Source organism: Pteropus medius, unplaced genomic scaffold (assembly GCF_902729225.1).
Source record: "Pteropus medius unplaced genomic scaffold, Ma_sr-lr_union100, whole genome shotgun sequence".
Taxonomy (NCBI): domain Eukaryota; kingdom Metazoa; phylum Chordata; class Mammalia; order Chiroptera; family Pteropodidae; genus Pteropus; species Pteropus medius.
The window spans coordinates 6,350,090-6,366,711 of NW_024346667.1; the positions used below are offsets into that span (position 1 = coordinate 6,350,090).

The following is a 16,622-nucleotide window of genomic DNA, read 5'->3' on the forward strand; positions in this document are numbered from 1 at the left end:
TAGTTTAATAAACTGTGTCTGTTGTAGTTTGATGGCATCCATGTAGTGAGTGGATCTCTTGATACATCAATCCGAGTTTGGGATGTGGAGACAGGGAACTGCATTCACACGTTGACAGGACACCAGTCGTTAACAAGTGGAATGGAACTCAAAGACAATATTCTTGTCTCTGGGAATGCAGACTCTACAGTTAAAATCTGGGATATTAAAACAGGACAGTGTTTACAAACATTGCAAGGTAAGTATTGGCTACCCACTTTTAGTTGTGTTTGTTAAAAATTAGAGAAATATGGAGCTTTTATGTCACAAAAAGAATTAACCTTATACAAAATGAATATGCTTATTTTGGATAAGTTTATGAGCATTTATTTCCACTCTGACTTAACAAAACTAGGCTACTCTTGACAAAGTATTTTAAATTGTGTTTTTAATATAAAATTGTTTAATCACTTCCTACATGTACAGTTAACTCTAACCTTAAAAAACAATGTGGAAGAGATGTTGGCTATATCATAGAAGCAACATACTCATTTTATTTTTTTGAGTGATCTTTTTATTTTGAATTTTTAGTGCCATTTTAAATTAAAGAGCTGTCTTGCTAAAACAAAAAACAAAAAGCATCTTTGATAGAAAATTGCTTTGGCTTCAACTTAGACCCTTAACCATCTGCTTAACTAGGATAAGAAGGAATGATGGTGCCCACTCAAATAGAGGAAGAAAAATGTGAACGCCACTATCATTAAATGAGGCACAACAGTGTTAACTTCCTAGGTCATGATTAACTGTTTTCATTGGTCATAGCCCTCAGAAAGTGTTTTTTTTTTTCTTTTTTCAGTGAGGCTATCAGGTGGGCTGTATTGCAGCATTTTACTCATTGGTTTTGTCCCTTCCTCAGAGTTTTGGAACAGTGTCCATTCAGCCTTTGCCCTTGAATGGTCAGTTCAAAGTGGTAGGGTGATCTCTTACGCTCGTTTGTCCATCAGCAGAATGCATGAAGCTGGGCTGTCTACATCATCCCTAAGAAAAGCTCTCATTCCTACAGCCAGAAAACAAAATGTGTGTGCCTGGTAGCTAACCAAGCTTCTTGGAAGACAGAACTCTTGAAAATTAATGCTTCAGTTACAAATAGCTACCAGATTTTCTTACATTCCCACTGATCCTAAAATACTCAGAATACAGTTTCTAAATATGCGGCATTTAAAATATTTCATTTATTTTATCTTCTAATGTAGAAGTCTACAAATTACAGTGTAACTAACTCAAAGCCATGATTTCTAACCAGTAATTGAATTCGTTTGGTTTTGCCTAGGTCCCAACAAGCATCAGAGTGCTGTGACCTGTTTACAGTTCAACAAGAACTTTGTAATTACCAGCTCAGATGATGGAACTGTAAAACTATGGGACTTGAAAACGGGTGAATTTATTCGCAACCTAGTCACATTGGAGAGTGGGGGGAGCGGGGGAGTCGTGTGGCGGATCAGAGCCTCGAACACAAAGCTGGTGTGTGCGGTCGGGAGCCGGAACGGGACGGAAGAAACCAAGCTGCTGGTGCTGGACTTTGATGTGGACATGAAGTGAAGAGCAGAAAAGATGAGTTTGTCCAAATGTGTAGACGATATACTCCCCGCCCTCCCCCCTGCAAAAAAAGAAAAAAAAAGAAAAAGAAAAAAGAAAAGCAAAAAGAAAAAAAGGAAAAAAACGAAAAAGAAAAAAAATCCCTTGTTCTCAGTGGTGCAGGATGTTGGCTTGGGGCAACAGAATGAAAAGACCTACAGACTAAGAAGGAAAAGAGGAAGAGATGACAAACCGTAACTGACAAGAGAGGCGTCTGCTGTCTCATTACATAAAAGGCTTCACTTTTGACTGAGGGCAGCTTTGCAAAGACTTTCTAAATCAAACCAGGTGCAATTATTTCTTTATTTTCTTCTCCAGTGGTCATTGGGCTGTGTTAATGCTAAAACATCGTTCCAGATTCTGTGAGTCTGTTCTTTTACCACTGAGACCTAGAAAGGAGCTGCAATAACATCAAAACAAGTACTGGTTGACTTTAATTAGAGAGCATCTGCAACAAAAGTCATTTTTCTGGAGTGGAAAAGCTAAAAAAAAAAAAAATATATTACTGTGAATTGTTTTTGTACAGTTATCATGAGCTTGCCACACCATTGCCAATGTCAATCAATCACAGTATTAGCCTCTGTTAATCTACTTACTGTCGCTTCCACATACACTCTTCAGTGCATATATTGCTGAAAGGTGGCAAGTTGTCCTGGGTTCTGTGAGTCCTGAGATGGATTTAATTCTTGATGCTGGTGCTAGAAGTAGGTCTTCAAATATGGGATTGTTGTCCCACCCCTGTACTGTACTCCCAGTGGCCAAACTTATTTATGCTGCTAAATGAAAGAAAAAAGCAAATTATTTTTTTTTATTTTTTTTCTGCTGTGACGTTTTAGTCCCAGACTGAATTCCAAATTTGCTCTAGTTTGGTTACGGAAAAAAGACTTTTTGCCACTGAAACTTGAACCATCTGTGCCTCTAAGAGGCTGAGAATGGGAGAGTTTCAGATAATAAAGAGTGAAGTTTGCCTGCAAGTAAAGAATTGAGAGTGTGTGCAAAGCTTATTTTCTTTTATCTGGGCAAAAATTAAAACACATTCCTTGGAACAGAGCTATCGCTGCCTGTTCTGTGGAGAAACTTTTCTTTTTGAGGGCTGTGGTGAATGGATGAACGTACATAATAAAACTGACAAGATTTTAAAAATATATAAAATACAAAATTAAAATAAAGTTGCTGGTCAGTCTTAGTGTTTTGCAGTATTTGGGAAAACAACTGTTACAGTTTTATTGCTCTGAGTAACTGACAAAGCAGAAACGATTCAGTTTTTGTAGTAAAGGCGTCACATGCAAACAAATGAAATGAATGAAAAAGTCAAATGGTTTGCCTCATTCTCCAAGAGCCACAACTCAAGCTGAACTGTGAAAGTGGTTTAACACTGTATCCTAGGCGATCTTTTTTTCCTCCTCCTGTTTATTTTTTTTTGTTTGTTTTATTTATAGTCTGATTTAAAACAATCAGATTCAAGTTGGTTAATTTTAGTTATGTAACAACCTGACATGATGGAGGAAAACAACCTTTAAAGGGATTGTGTCTATGGTTTGATTCACTTAGAAATTTTATTTTCTTATAACTTAAGTGCAATAAAATGTGTTTTTTCATGTTAGTATGCCTGTTTCTTCCACCGAGGTAATGATGCTTCATTATAAATATTTAAGTTTTGTCTAATATTTAAAACAGCAAAGTCTTGGCTTCTCTGCGTTCCCTGTAGTGTGTCCTTCCCGGCCTGTTTTACACAGCTAACGTCAGAATAATGTGCTGCGAATGCAGATTTCCTCTCTCTCCTTAGACTCTGAGAGGACACTCCACTGTGCTTCTCTCTGTCTTATACCGGGATGTGCAAATATGAAATCTGGGTCCCTCATAGAGTTACAACATTTCTGTGATAGTTACAACTAGAATTCCTACAAAAAGTTCATTTTTGAAAGTTGAACCACATATTGCATACTTAACCAGGAACTTTCTATGCATTATCCATTCTCACCATCCCTATGAGGTAGGTACAGTAAGTCCTCACTTAACAGTGTCGACCGGTTCTGCAAATTGAAGCAAAATGACACAATGAAACCAGTTTTATCACAGGTTAATGGATAGAAACAAGAGTCAAGTTCCTATGGTACCTCATCAACGTTAAAATGAAACGACACTGAACAAAATGACATTATTCAAGGACCTGCTGTATTATTATCTCCATTTTAAAGATGAGGGCATGACTGTGGCTCAGACTGGTTAGGTGATTTGCTGGAAGTTAACTCGCAAGCACCAGAGTTTAAGAAGAAAGAAACCTAGAATTTTGACAAACTAAAGCAAGGTTTTAGAAAAAATAAGTCATTTTTGGGGTACTTTCAGGCTCTTCTGTCACTGTTTTATTTAATGCATCTAATGTAAGTGAAAAAAATGAAGTCGGTTATTCAAATGCAATAGCCTCTCAAATAGTAGGGTCTCTCTCCTTCCCCTCTATACATGCATAGGTATGGATGTATGTGTGTATTAGTAATATATATATAATATCCAGCATCTCAACTACTCAAGCCATGGATAAAAATGGATGCTACTTAATGACTACATTTCACACAAAATGTGTTCTTTACTCATAGGGCAGCAATTCTTGGGCCTTGCTCTCCCCAAACTACTAAATCAGAACATCTAGAAGGGGGACCCAAGAACCTTCATTTAAACTAGCTTTCCAGGCGAGTTATGGACACAGCTTTGAGACTGCTTACTTAGATACTGTTCCAGCATGTTGGGTTCTTCGGTGTATTAGTCCACAGCACATTCCAGGCACTAGAACATCAGGGGGAAGTGACAGGTTAAACGAAAAGTCAGAAAAACCACATAAACACAGGCAAACGTCTGTTAGGCCATGAAGTACAGAGCGGGGACCAGGGCAGGGCCTGGAGCCATGACTGCTGTTCGCGTTGACGGCTCTCAATGATTAAGAAAAAGCTGTGTCTCCGTTTGGTAGTCTTGAGTTTTCATAATATAAATGTGGCTTAACTGTATTATAACTGAAGAAAAACATCATCTTTAAAAACAAACCTACATTTATAGAATAGAATGAGTTCACAGGCTTTGTAGACAAGTAGGCCTGAATTCAAGTTCTAGTTCCAATACTTTCTAGTGATGGGACCTTCATCAGATTTTTTTGACCTCATGTTTCCCCATCTAGAGTGTAGACAATACCCACCTCCTGAGGATGCTGTAGGGGCTATAAAGCGGACAGCACACCGATGGCACTTAGAGTTCAATAAATAGCAGCTACTATCAAAACTAAGAAAGTAGACCCAGGTAACTTTCTATATCTGGGAACAATTGAGTGTGCTCACGGCTCATTCAAGTATATAATAAAAATAACATTTCTCTATCTATAGCAATTTGCATTTTTTAACGCGGAGTCACATAAATTTCTCATTTGAGTCTTAACAGAACCCTTGTGAGATAGACTGGTATTGAGCACCTAATGGTGGTTTTGTATATATACTTAGCTGTCCATTGAATATTACTTTATGAATAAATGAATAATCTTTATTACAGTGGATCTGTTCTTGAAAGGGAAAATGTTAACCTCCGTCTAAAGATATTGTCATTAAAGTAAGAAAGGTCATGAAGGGAAGCCTGCTTAATGAAGAAATTCACCTTATATAACAGCGAATTTTTAACTTTTCATATCAGAATATAGGCAGTCCCCACATTTAGATGTCACAAGTTCCCAAAGATCAAACACTGCCTGAAACTAATGCTAAAATTAGGACACCGAAGTAACCCATAAAAGCCCGAAGCAAATGCTTTGGGAGCATGCGCTCTGCTCTTCTCTCTCCCTCCCTCCCTCCCCACCTCTCTCATCACAGCTATTGGGTACATAAATGTTTCAACCTACCTACCTATTTAATTTCAAGAAATAACTGAAATTTAAATAATGATTTGTATTAACTTCTAAGCAATTTTTAGACCTTTTGAGCTAGTCTGTTATAAATTCTCCTATTTCTCTGAACTGATTAGAGGCTACCATCAAACAACAACAAAAAGACCTCTGTGCTTTTCTCTTCCATGAAGTGAAACGAGGATCCAGGGCAGTCTCCCCAGACCCAGGCAGTGCCTTGCTTTCCACACACCATTCCCTGATGCACTCATTGCACGTCGTGAAACAAAGCCACAGAGATGGAGGGGAGAAGACACCTCAAAGGAGCCTGCCCGACTCCATTCTCACTCCTGTGACTCCTTCCATTCCATATCGAAATCAGAAACAAGCAGCTTTGCATAGCAGGAAGAGATTCCCGTTACATTTTTTGATTCCTTCCCTCAGACACAGCTTTTTTCATTTTCCTGTTAGTCATCCCCCACCCCCAGAGATCAGGACTGTAACCTATACTCCATCTGGTTCTTCAGTCAATAAAGGATTCAGCCTTGTCTCTTACAGCAATTCTAGGAGAACCTCCTGTTTTGTAGCACCATTTGTAATTCTACTGATAGTAAAAATGGGTTTAGTGTTGCCAATGGATGAATTTCAATAAATGCTTCTGACGCAGATTCTAATGCTCCCTGCCTACGGCATTCCAAAGGGTGTGCGTGTGTGTGTGTACACAGATACAAGAATATACTGGAACCTGGGAACAAGCTTCTTGTTCTCAGGGAGTCCTGACATCATTTCCCTTAAGCCTTTCCACGCTTCATGAAAACAAACAAACAAAAAGGAATGGGCCATATCAAGGGAAGGCATTGGTGGCCGAGAGAAGATGTCTGAAGTCTTCCACGATGGATCAGTGGCCTCTGGGTCTGAAGAGGATGGCACGTGTGTGTTCACACAGTGTTCTTGGAGTCCTACATAAAGCAACCGTATGGCATCTGAAAAGTCGATGCACAGTTTGTGATTTTGGCATTTTCTATTTCCCGGGAGATAGACTAAGTTAGATCCAACGTGGCTGTACCCAGCTCCCTTTACTGAGAGTGCCTAGTCATTGATTTGAACTGCAAACAAACAGTATGGCATTGTTCACTAGCCAACATGTCTCATTATCCATTCGATTAATACTAGTGATGCCCAAATGAGTGAGGTTCCTGCCAACTTTATCCCTCTGCCACTTTCTCTTTGCAGATGGAGGAGACCAAAAAGATCAGAAAGCTATTTCAAAGGTTCTTCGGGGAAAGAGAAAGCACCAAAAGCTGAAAGGACTCAGAATGCACCTTTCCCCAGTGTAAAAAGTCTAAATGAATTCTAGATCCAGTTTCTAGGAAGACTCATTGCTGAGAAGAGAGGCTGGCAACTTTGCAATTTGCAACTGGGTATAAAAATAGCAGTTTCTATTTTGGATGGTCTGATTTTCCTCAGAATTTTTATGGACAAGGAACCACTGAGTGGACATTTTGATGTTTCATTCTTTGCTTTAGAAAATCTATTGTGGCAAAACCTAAGTAAGCTGTTTATCTTTGGGCTTTGTTTTCCTTCAGCAGTCATGCTCTACAAAAGAAAAATTACGTTGAAATCACTCTTGCACATCAAAAGTTCAAATATTACAGACCAAAATATGCTGCCAGTACACCCTTTTTCTAGAGGGGTCATAGATTATATAAAGGAGACATCAAACCACAGCTCACCACGAGAGGAAAGTTACTTGCAAGACTTTTTACTCTTACACTAATGAAGCCTGTTAAGACTTTACCAAACCCTTACGCCTTACTAAATGCAATCAGCAAGACAGCGTAGTTGCCTACCACCGTGAGCCTTTCAGTCTGAGGATGGTCTCTATTCCTATAGAGTGAGTATGAGTGGCGTAAATAAATCCAGCAAGGACACAAGAAGGTACAGAGGTTAAAAAGTAAAACTGCCTGCACCTCTGGTAAGAAATAGGTCTGGGTTTGGGGGACCAGAAGCTTATAAACTTAAGAACCCTCTTAAAGAAAAGGAAAAAAAATAGATCGAAAAATGAGTATATAAAATGATAAAGATTACAGCAAATTACTGACACCTTGGTAATGCAGATCTCTTTTTTTCTGAGATCACTAGGCAAATGAGGAGCAAGCTTTTGCATGCTTGTAGTCATGAGAGGTTAGATTGGTACATAGCACATCCTCGGTAAATGTTAGCAGTCATTATCATCATCATCATCATCATCATCATCATCATTATTACTATTATTAATGAAAAAGACAGTTGTGTTCAAATTCCATCTCTGACACCACTTGTGTGACTCTGGAAGATTATTCAAATCTGAACCCCTTTCATCATCTGTAAAAGAGAAAATGACTGTTGTGAATATTACATGAGATAACGTGCAGCACCTGGCACAGTGCTTGGCTAAAGATGTGCTCAGTGAATGGGAGCCATCTTGAGTATAATCACTGCCACTAGCAATAAAGGAATTGGTGACTGTCTTGCAGGCAATCATTTCAAGCTTAATATGGAAGAGGAGCTCTGTGAGACTTCCGGAAGGGTGGAGTTGTAGAATGACCTATTTCTTACCAGAGGTGCAGGCAGTTTTACTTTAGGCAGGCATTTGTGCTCAGGAGCTACAAGGTGGGGTGTGAGCAGGAGGGCCTTAGAAGAAAGGCCCCAAGATGATAAATCATCTTACTATCATGACAGAGCATTTAGAGAAAAGGCTTCTGAGTATTCAGGATACCTGATGATGCATTTAAAAAACGTTTTTTAAGTTTCAATATATGAAAAGCTATGCGACAGATAAAAATGAAGCAGTTATTAATTCAAAATAGTATGTGAAAAAACACAAGCATAGTGCACTGTTTAGCCCTGCACCAAGCCATATTTATGTAGCCATAAAAATGTAAATACTGATTAACGATGTTGCTAAAATTTCTGTAGGGGAGAGGAGGGAAATGGAGTAGAGGGAGAGTTAAATGCTCATCTACTAAGAAGCTATTAATGTCTAAAATGAAAAAAAAACTAAAAAATAAGAGGATAAGCAGAAAAGGATAAGGGATGCACATTAGAAGAATTACCTAAAAGGGTTACTACTGTTTGCCTTTGTGGTTGGGGGAAGGAGATGGGAGCTTTATTTTGATATGGTTCACTCTTTCGCATTACTTGGCTAAAAACATATATTTCTTAAAGCGAGGCCAAAAAAAAAAAATCAGTATGGCATTTTTCAGAAATAATGACATTTCTTTACCCATGCTAGTGAGCATCCATAACAAGGCATTGCCCTAGCTAGTCACCATGAGTCACGTAGTCTCAGCACAAAACAAGTGATCCTTCCGGAGGAGTTCCACAGCAAAGGAGAGCTTAGGATGGGGCCGTGTGGGGGCAAATTACCTCGGTTCTCTTTGTCTCTGTGGTTTTTTTTTCCCCCCTGCAAAAGGGGCCCCAATAATAGTCGCCTCTCATTAGGCTGCAGGAGGACTGAATAGATGATGCTTAGCACAGTCTCTAGCTCATGAGCTCTTAATATAGTCTCAAGGTGAAAATTAACTTAAGATTGGAACTAGTAGGACCTAGAGTTTTAGACTTCAGGTTCTGATCTGAGCATGTGCTGGTGGACAAACTGAGTTGCAGCCCTATGTATCTTATATCAAGAGGACTATCCACTTCTGAGGCCCAAGGACATAGCCCCTCTTTCCTCCTCGACCTTTTCCCATCATCTCTTTCTAACTAGCATGGGTTCTACTAACAAATTCTCCCACCGGGTATCTTATGCATTTTCTCCACTTGGAAAAACTTCTCAGGATTATGAAAATGACTGAACTTTTCATAAAGTGAAGTTAAGGGGTATCTCTTTAGAAAATTCTATTTTTCCCTTTAAATTCTAGATCAAAATTTCAAAGAGGCCAAAGTGGGGCCAGTAGAAGAAGCAATGAGCTGGCAGAACTTCCTTTGTGCCTGTATTAGGTCTGCTGAAGGTTTGAGTGCATAATTCTCTTGATGCCAGGCTTTTTTCATACCTGGGAAGTATGTGGTACCCAGCCCAGCTGTGACAGGGTGTGTGTCATTCCTGACCTCCCAAACCTGCCTAAAACGGTCATTGGCATTGCATGTGGAGTCTTCATCTGCCCTGGCTGCTCTCTCTAAAGGTTCTAGAACCAGCATAAGCCTCAGAGGCCCATAGGCTTGGGGGGCCGGGGTGGGGCTTGCTGCTGTCAGCTCAGCTCTTCGGCTGAGTCCTAAGGTCTAAATGACGGACAGACAAGGCTGATCCTCTGAACACAAAGCCCCCAAACCACAGACATTCATTTCTGCATTTGGTGGTGAGTGGTATGTAGGCCCAGTAGCCACGGGCTATTTATTCATTCATGTATGTATCACTGTGGCTTTCTGGTTGGTGACCTTGACTTTCTCAGAAAGATTCCTGGAGGTTTCAAAATAACTAAAGGGACCACTAGCAAATTTTTTCTTTTTTTAAGAGCCACTTAACCATCATTTGTCAACTAAAATCAGTTGTTTGTTGAAGTGGGTAACTTCTTAGTTTTCTGAGGTTATCAGTGACTATTCAGAAGATGTATCCTCAACTTTAAAGTACGTGTGAATAGATCAGGCCCTAGTATCAGTACCCTCAGAGAATTTTGTTGTTGTTAAACAGCATTCAGAGGCCCGGTGTCTAATTTAATGAAGCAACTCTGCTTCATGAGAAGGGCTCTAATGAAAGAATCTCTTAAGTATTGATTTGCTGGTTCTGGAAATCAGCCCAAGGCCCCACATAGGTGTGCCATGTTGGAAGAGAAACACCAAGGAGCGAAATGCTGTGAACTGTGTCTTCTCTCAGAATCCAAGTCTCCTGCTTCGGTGAGTATAATTCTTTACAAGTCCTAGGAGAGGGATTCTGGCTCTATGCTCACCAAGGCCTCTCCCTACACAGCCCCTCCAACTGCAGGGCCTGAGCCGACACACGCCCAGTGTTTTCTCTTTACTTCTACTCAGCTAAGGAGCCATTGCAATGGGAAAAATAAATTAGAACTAAATTAGACTGAGATTCAGAGTCCCGGAAGCATGACCGCCGCTGAGCATTCCTGGTTGTTTTATGTCTCTGCTGCCCGGCCTGGGGTGGGGAGTGGCGCAGGGTGAGAAAATACTCACCCACAGTATATTCTCAAATTGTTAAAAAGCTCTTCCTTCACTCTTTTCCCTTGCTTACCCTGAAGAAATCCAAATTAGAAAACTTAAGATAATCAGCAGAGGCAAACCACAGATCAACTTGGGCTAATATCAGTAGCAGGGAAGACCAATTAACAAATTCATGAATTGTGCTGTTTACACTTCTATTCCTAAGGTTAATTATGCGATCAAGGAATAGCTTTTGCCTTGATTACAGGGCCCTTAGGAAATAAAAGTGTGTTTCCACTTTACAAGTATGTTTGCATTTCGGTCCTGCATTGATAGCAGGAACCGGGCTCAGCAAATATTGCCTTACACACAGCTATCATCAAAAGAGAGGGTCTTAATTTAAATAGCTTCAAGACTAGGTGTGTAAACAGATGCGTAATTCGCACAAGTGCTAACACCCACCTATGCATCTCTCTCTCTGCTTTCGACGATGGTCAGTTCTTTTCAGATGCTGTGAACTGGAGACTGCCAAGGGACAGGTCTTTTTCCATTATTCCCTATTGGGAAAATCAGTAAAATTAGCCACTTAGCCTTAAATTACATGTAAAGAAAAAAGAAGCATCACCCACATTCTCAGGGGGCATGCTCAGAAAGGCTGTTCCAGCTCCCTGTTAATAAGGGCAACTTACATTTTTGAGGGGTGACCTCATGGCAGATACCTCATGTGAAATAGTTCATGTACAACGAGCCCATGAGGGAGATACCATCATTATCATCATCTTTCCTTTATAGGTGAGGAAACTGAGGCATAGAGAGATGGTGCAAGTTGCCCACGACCATGACAACTAGTCAAGGCAGGATGTGGACCCAGGCAGTCTTGCTCCAAAGGCTACACACTTATCCGCTGGGTGCTGCTGCTTCTCCCTTCGGGCCCCCGCTTTGGTGCACAGTGGGTTATTCCAACCAATAGGAGAAGCACACCCAGAAGGTATATTGTGCCATTTGTAATCTTCAAGTCAGCTGTAAAAGTTACCTCTTCTGCCTACAATCATTTCCGAGTATTCTGACCCAAAGTAACAGAAAGAACACTGGTTTCCTTGGCGGCTGCTGAAGGTGTTGTAGAGAAGCGACCAGAGATCTCGGCAGGCTGACTCCCCGCTGCCTTGCTGGGAGGTGCAGGCTGGCCAGGAGGCGCCCGGCGAGTGCTTGTCGAGGCTGGGTTCTCCTTGTGGCCACACGGCCGTGCCTGGGCCGACGCACACCTCGAGTGGCAACGTGGATAAATGAAGAGATGGTTTCTTGGCTTTAACAAGGACTCGCCACAGGATCCTGTGGATTAAGATCCACGTACAAGTCAACCCATACCTTCCTCTTCACAAGAGCGCCTACCGAGAATGAGAGGCGGCAAGTACAGCTGTGTGTTCAGGCTGTAGACCAGACTGCAAGAAATCATCAAGTCCGGGCTCTGCTGCTTATAGCCAGGTGGCCTCAGGTCTGCTACTTACTCCCTTCGTCGATGGCTTGTAGTGAAGATGAAATCGGATGATCCAGGTAAAGGGATTCAAAGTGGGCCTCTTGAACCAGCAGCCGCAGCCTCACCTACGAGCTCCTCAGAAATGCACAATCTCAGATCCCGCCTCAGAACTGCCACATCAGAATCTGTATTTAGTCCTCCAGGCCATTCACCTGAATGGTTCATATCAAATACTGCACTTCGAGAAGTCATGGTAAAGTGAAACGCATGACCACTATTAGCTGTAATTATATAGAGGTCATCTGCCATCTAAGTAACTAACCTCCTGTCAAAATTAAACGGCGCCACTTTAAAATGGAGCTGGAGCTGCCATCCCAGAGGAACTGCCTATACATCTTACGCCTTAAATCTCTGCAGTATTAAAACAGGGCAAAATATTCTTTGGCCTGAGACTGAAGTAACATCGTGCCCCAATGAAATTGTTTGCAAAGACAGCAAGAAAGTAGTTATAAATTGTCACTATAATTTATAACTTAAATAATTATCACTCTAAAGTATCACTATGATTTATAAATTAAAATCATTGTTTAGAATTCGCCATCACTGTTGGTTTATATGCACCAATAGAAACGCCTTCCTTCTGTTAATGTTTGCTCCCCTTCCCTTTCTCATGAGGGCCCACTGCCTTTGTTTCCTAATGGGAACACTATCTGGGATTCTGCCTGAATCAGTGCGTCCCCAGTGGCTACTCTTATTTATCTCAAAGAAATGCTTGTTGCCTCTCACTTAGAAAGGCCTTTTATTTTTACATTAACACTCAGCATCACCTTTGTGGGAATGAAGTGTTAAAAGGGGAAGAGACCCTGAAAATGAGGTGCTTGGCCCAGGCTGGAAGCCCCTCCCCCACCTCCACTGTTGCTCATTTTCTAAATTCTCAGAGATGAAGCGAGAATACCCGAAGAAAGTGAAGGAGCCTTTCTGGGGAAACTGTTGGAAAAACCGAAGTCAGGGAAACAAACAGCCATAAAACGGGTAGCTTTTGTAACGGGCAGTGACAGAAGCTGGCAAGTCATTACTGATACCTAAACTAGGAAAGCCTTTTTATTATTATTAGTATTTTTTCACCACGACCCAAGTCTACTGCCAGATTGTGGCTTTTAATTTAAGTGTACAGTTACTGCTCGAAAGTGACTCACAGGCCTTTAAAGAGCCACTCTCCTGTAGAAGTCTGTTTAGAATTTAGAGGGTTTGAAGATGAGCGTTGGGAGTGAGAGCATTTGACAGTCTAAGTGTTCAATCTCCCAGGTACTTCGATATTTCGCAGTGAGAACCGGTGTTCATTAAACTGTACGCAAATTAGAGTTCAAGCCAAAGATAGGAAGGAAGACGTAATTAGCATATGGGAGCCATCCACCATTGTTAGACTTAGGTGAGAAGTCTTATACTTCATAATTAGTTCCTCGCACAAAAGAAAATTATACTATCGCTTTATGCAAGCTGCCGGTGCTGGGTTATCACACGCGATTTACAATGAAATGAAGCAGAAGTCTGCAAGACTGAGTTCAAGCTTTAATTTTCCTTTTGGGTTTTTCCTCTATTTTATCTTTAGAGGAAACTGAAATGGTTTGATAAATAGAGTATTTTGCCAGTCAATAAGTAAAAAAGCCATTTTTTTACCAAGTGGACGCTGAATTGCTGCTGTGAACAGCAGAAGCTTCCTGGGAGTTCAGAGAACAGGCACGCTGCCCTTCGGGAAAACCGATTTGCAGAAAAAACGTTTGCAGAAAAATCTGGCCACCCTCAGGTAAGGTGGTTCTCAGTGGCTTCTGATACACCCTGTGGCCTGTCTCATCAGCCTGAGTTCCAGGCAGAACTTTTGGGAAACAAAGAAATCGAACTCCCAGAGGAAGATTAGTCTCATCAGACCAACCGAGGCACCGCCGACCTGGCAGCTCCCGGAGGAGCTCGGCGAGGAATGAAACGCCCACTCCTCCCTCGGCCCGCCCCGTACAACTTTATTTTCCAATAGCTGAACTAGAATCCCGAGGGAGCCATGCCTGGGTCTAGAACTGCCGCGTGCCTTGCTCTACACCCCTCTGAGGATTCTCCCCACCCCTGGGCACTGTGAGTTGAAAGTTAGGGTGAACTTGAAAGGAGCTGGAAGACGGTGGTAGACCAGCAAGGACCTGCGGGCGGGCTGCGGAATGGGACGCCAGTTCCCCAAGTCTGCAGGGCAGGCAAGGGCCTGGACTAAAAGGGAAAGGTGTGGAGGCCAAAAGCGGCCAAACTGATCCTTGAAAGCGGAGCGGCAGCATGGTGGCTTCCTGGAGGGGCCAAGAGAGGAGGCTGGAAGCCGGCTAAGAAGCTGGGGCTCGGCTGGCGCATCCCATTCTGGCGGACCTGCCCTGAGGTCTGACTTTGCAGGAGAGGTCCTACTGCGGCTCAGCGGGCTGGGAACACAGCCCTTAAACTAAAATAATGGCAGCGATAACATCCACCTCTTGGCGAGGCCATTTTTACAGTGAGTTTGAGAAACGGGTGAGTTTTATGTGTTTTACCAATGAGCAAACAGAAGCTAAGTGCATGTCTGCCGTTTGCCTCAGGTAGTGGAGACTGGAGATTTTCCACTTAGGAAACTAAAGTGCTCCCCGTCTCCGCCCAGTCCCAGGAAGTTCTGGAAGCTGGGAATGTGTCAGACAGAAGGAGAAACTTGAGACGTGATTTCTGAGGGGGGGGGAGGAGTAGAATGTCAGGAGAAATGGAGGAAATGGAGGAAATGGAGTTTCAGGAAAGCAGGAAAGGAATTACCAGAAAGAAGGATCCTGAGAAGGAGAGAGGGGCGCTGGGAGCGGGAGGAAGGACGTGATCGCCCCAGGTCCTGGGCGGCGAGGAGTGAGGCTCTCCTCTCCTCTCCACCTTGTCTGAGTCAAGACCCTCAGCGACTTTCTGAAGCCTCGAGTATGGAGACCAAAGCCAGGATGAGATCTGGAGGCACATGGCACAACCACGCCGGAAATTCCTCCATCATGGAATGTGGGGCGGCGGGGCGGCCCCTGACCTGGTGACAAAACCACAGCTGGAGCCCGAGATTCCTTCTCCCGTATTTCCCCTGCCCAGGGCGGAGCTAGGACACTCCCTGGGGACACTCTCCCAGAGCAGTAGGGAGCAGTCCCAACACCGGTCTGGTTACTTGACTCTATGTGTCAAAGGAGGCCGCTGGTGGTGCCACCCTGGCCTTTGGAATAGGGAGGACATGGGGCCCCCAGTGGAAAAGTGGGGTGCCAGGGCCGGACCACACAAAGCAATTACTCCTGGAGCTCTGTCGGTGCATAGTGGTTTGATTTCACGCCTGTCCTCCAGCCATGCTCTTCTTAAAAGCAACATAAAGTGGTTTTTGATTGTTTTATAAAGTATATATTTTAAATTTAATATTTTCAATGGCTCTTAAGATATTTGCACCAAGACTTTGGAATCACTTGTTGAAACATTGATGGGGAATGTGGGGGGAGGGAGTAGAACAGAGATATAGAGGAAACTAAAAGAAAAGTCCTTTCCCCTAGCACTGTAAGGGAATCATGAGAAAACCTCCCCAGGCAGCCATCTGTCCACTGTTTTGCCCGAGAACGGCAGCACCCAGCACCCAGCACCCAGCGCGCATGAACTGTTTCCTGGGCTCGGTCTGTCAGTACTGGCCTCATCGTCATCAACGAACATTTCGGAAAGACCCTTCTAGTGCGGCAGATGAGGGCGCCCATATCACTGTCCCGGGGCTCAGTCTGGCAGCTGATCCATGATGTTTTGTAGAAGAAAGTGGGCGAGGGAGGGGGCCTGCAGGAGTAAACGAAGCCGACCGGGAGACTCAAGAGAGGCTAGAAACATAGGCCGGGCCCTGCCTGGCAGGGAGGCTGAGGACCCGAGGTAAGTCTCCAGCCTGGACCCCTATGGGGGACCGCCAGGGAAGCCACTGACGCAGGAGTCACCTCAAGACAACTGTCAGGAGCTGCAGAGATGGAAATGGGATAGGAGGGGCCCTGGACATGGAGAGACCAAACATTCAGATTTCCAGCACTGCCCTGATTCTTTCCAATAAAGATATCCCAGCATTTCTGATCTAACATCCTATGTACATTGCTAAGAAGCCTGAGTTCTACAAAATGGCATGCTAAAAAGTAATAGGGCTTATGGGAAAAATGGAGTTAGGGCAGTCCTAAAAAAAAATCTGTGGAACTTGGTAACTAGAGCACTAGCAATAACAATCATAACGCTAACAGAATATGAGCCCGGTTACCCTGGCATTTGCACTGGGCATCACCCGCTGTGTACTCTTCAACACCTCAGAGACGACCTCCCACCTCCTCCCCCACTGGAGACCCCACTTCCTCCTCCCAAGTGTGGGTCCTGGAGGGCCTTCACTTCTACTAGAGGTAAGTTCCATCAAAATGAAAAGTCGAATTCAGGGTCAAGGCTTTCTTTTTAGTGTTTTTCATTTCGGTGGAAATATAATCAAGCTCCTAGATCTAACTCTACGAGAAATACTAAATATCGACA

At 42.8% G+C, this 16,622-nt stretch overlaps 1 protein-coding gene and 1 long non-coding RNA gene across 12 annotated transcripts in view; both read left to right on the top strand.

Moving 5' to 3' along the window:
* The window catches only part of FBXW7 (F-box and WD repeat domain containing 7), a 173,601-nt gene extending 171,458 nt beyond the window's left edge, over positions 1-2,143 (top strand). For 9 of the 11 annotated variants that reach the window (XM_039875953.1, XM_039875954.1, XM_039875956.1 and 6 more), the window contains 2 exons: positions 28-238; positions 1,310-1,706. In XM_039875953.1, coding sequence (XP_039731887.1) covers positions 28-238; positions 1,310-1,578 — 480 coding nt within the window. In that variant the 3' untranslated portion in view covers positions 1,579-1,706. Of the gene's footprint in view, positions 1-27; positions 239-1,309 lie in introns of all 11 variants that reach the window. The other 2 variants (XR_005655648.1, XM_039875959.1) reach the window with 1 other exon arrangement.
* Positions 2,144-9,645: 7,502 nt separating this feature from the next.
* On the top strand, positions 9,646-12,669 carry LOC120613289 (uncharacterized). The gene is made up of 2 exons (XR_005655654.1): positions 9,646-10,342; positions 11,393-12,669. It is a non-coding gene; the product is annotated as an uncharacterized LOC120613289 (long non-coding RNA).
* Positions 12,670-16,622: the final 3,953 nt, after the last annotated feature.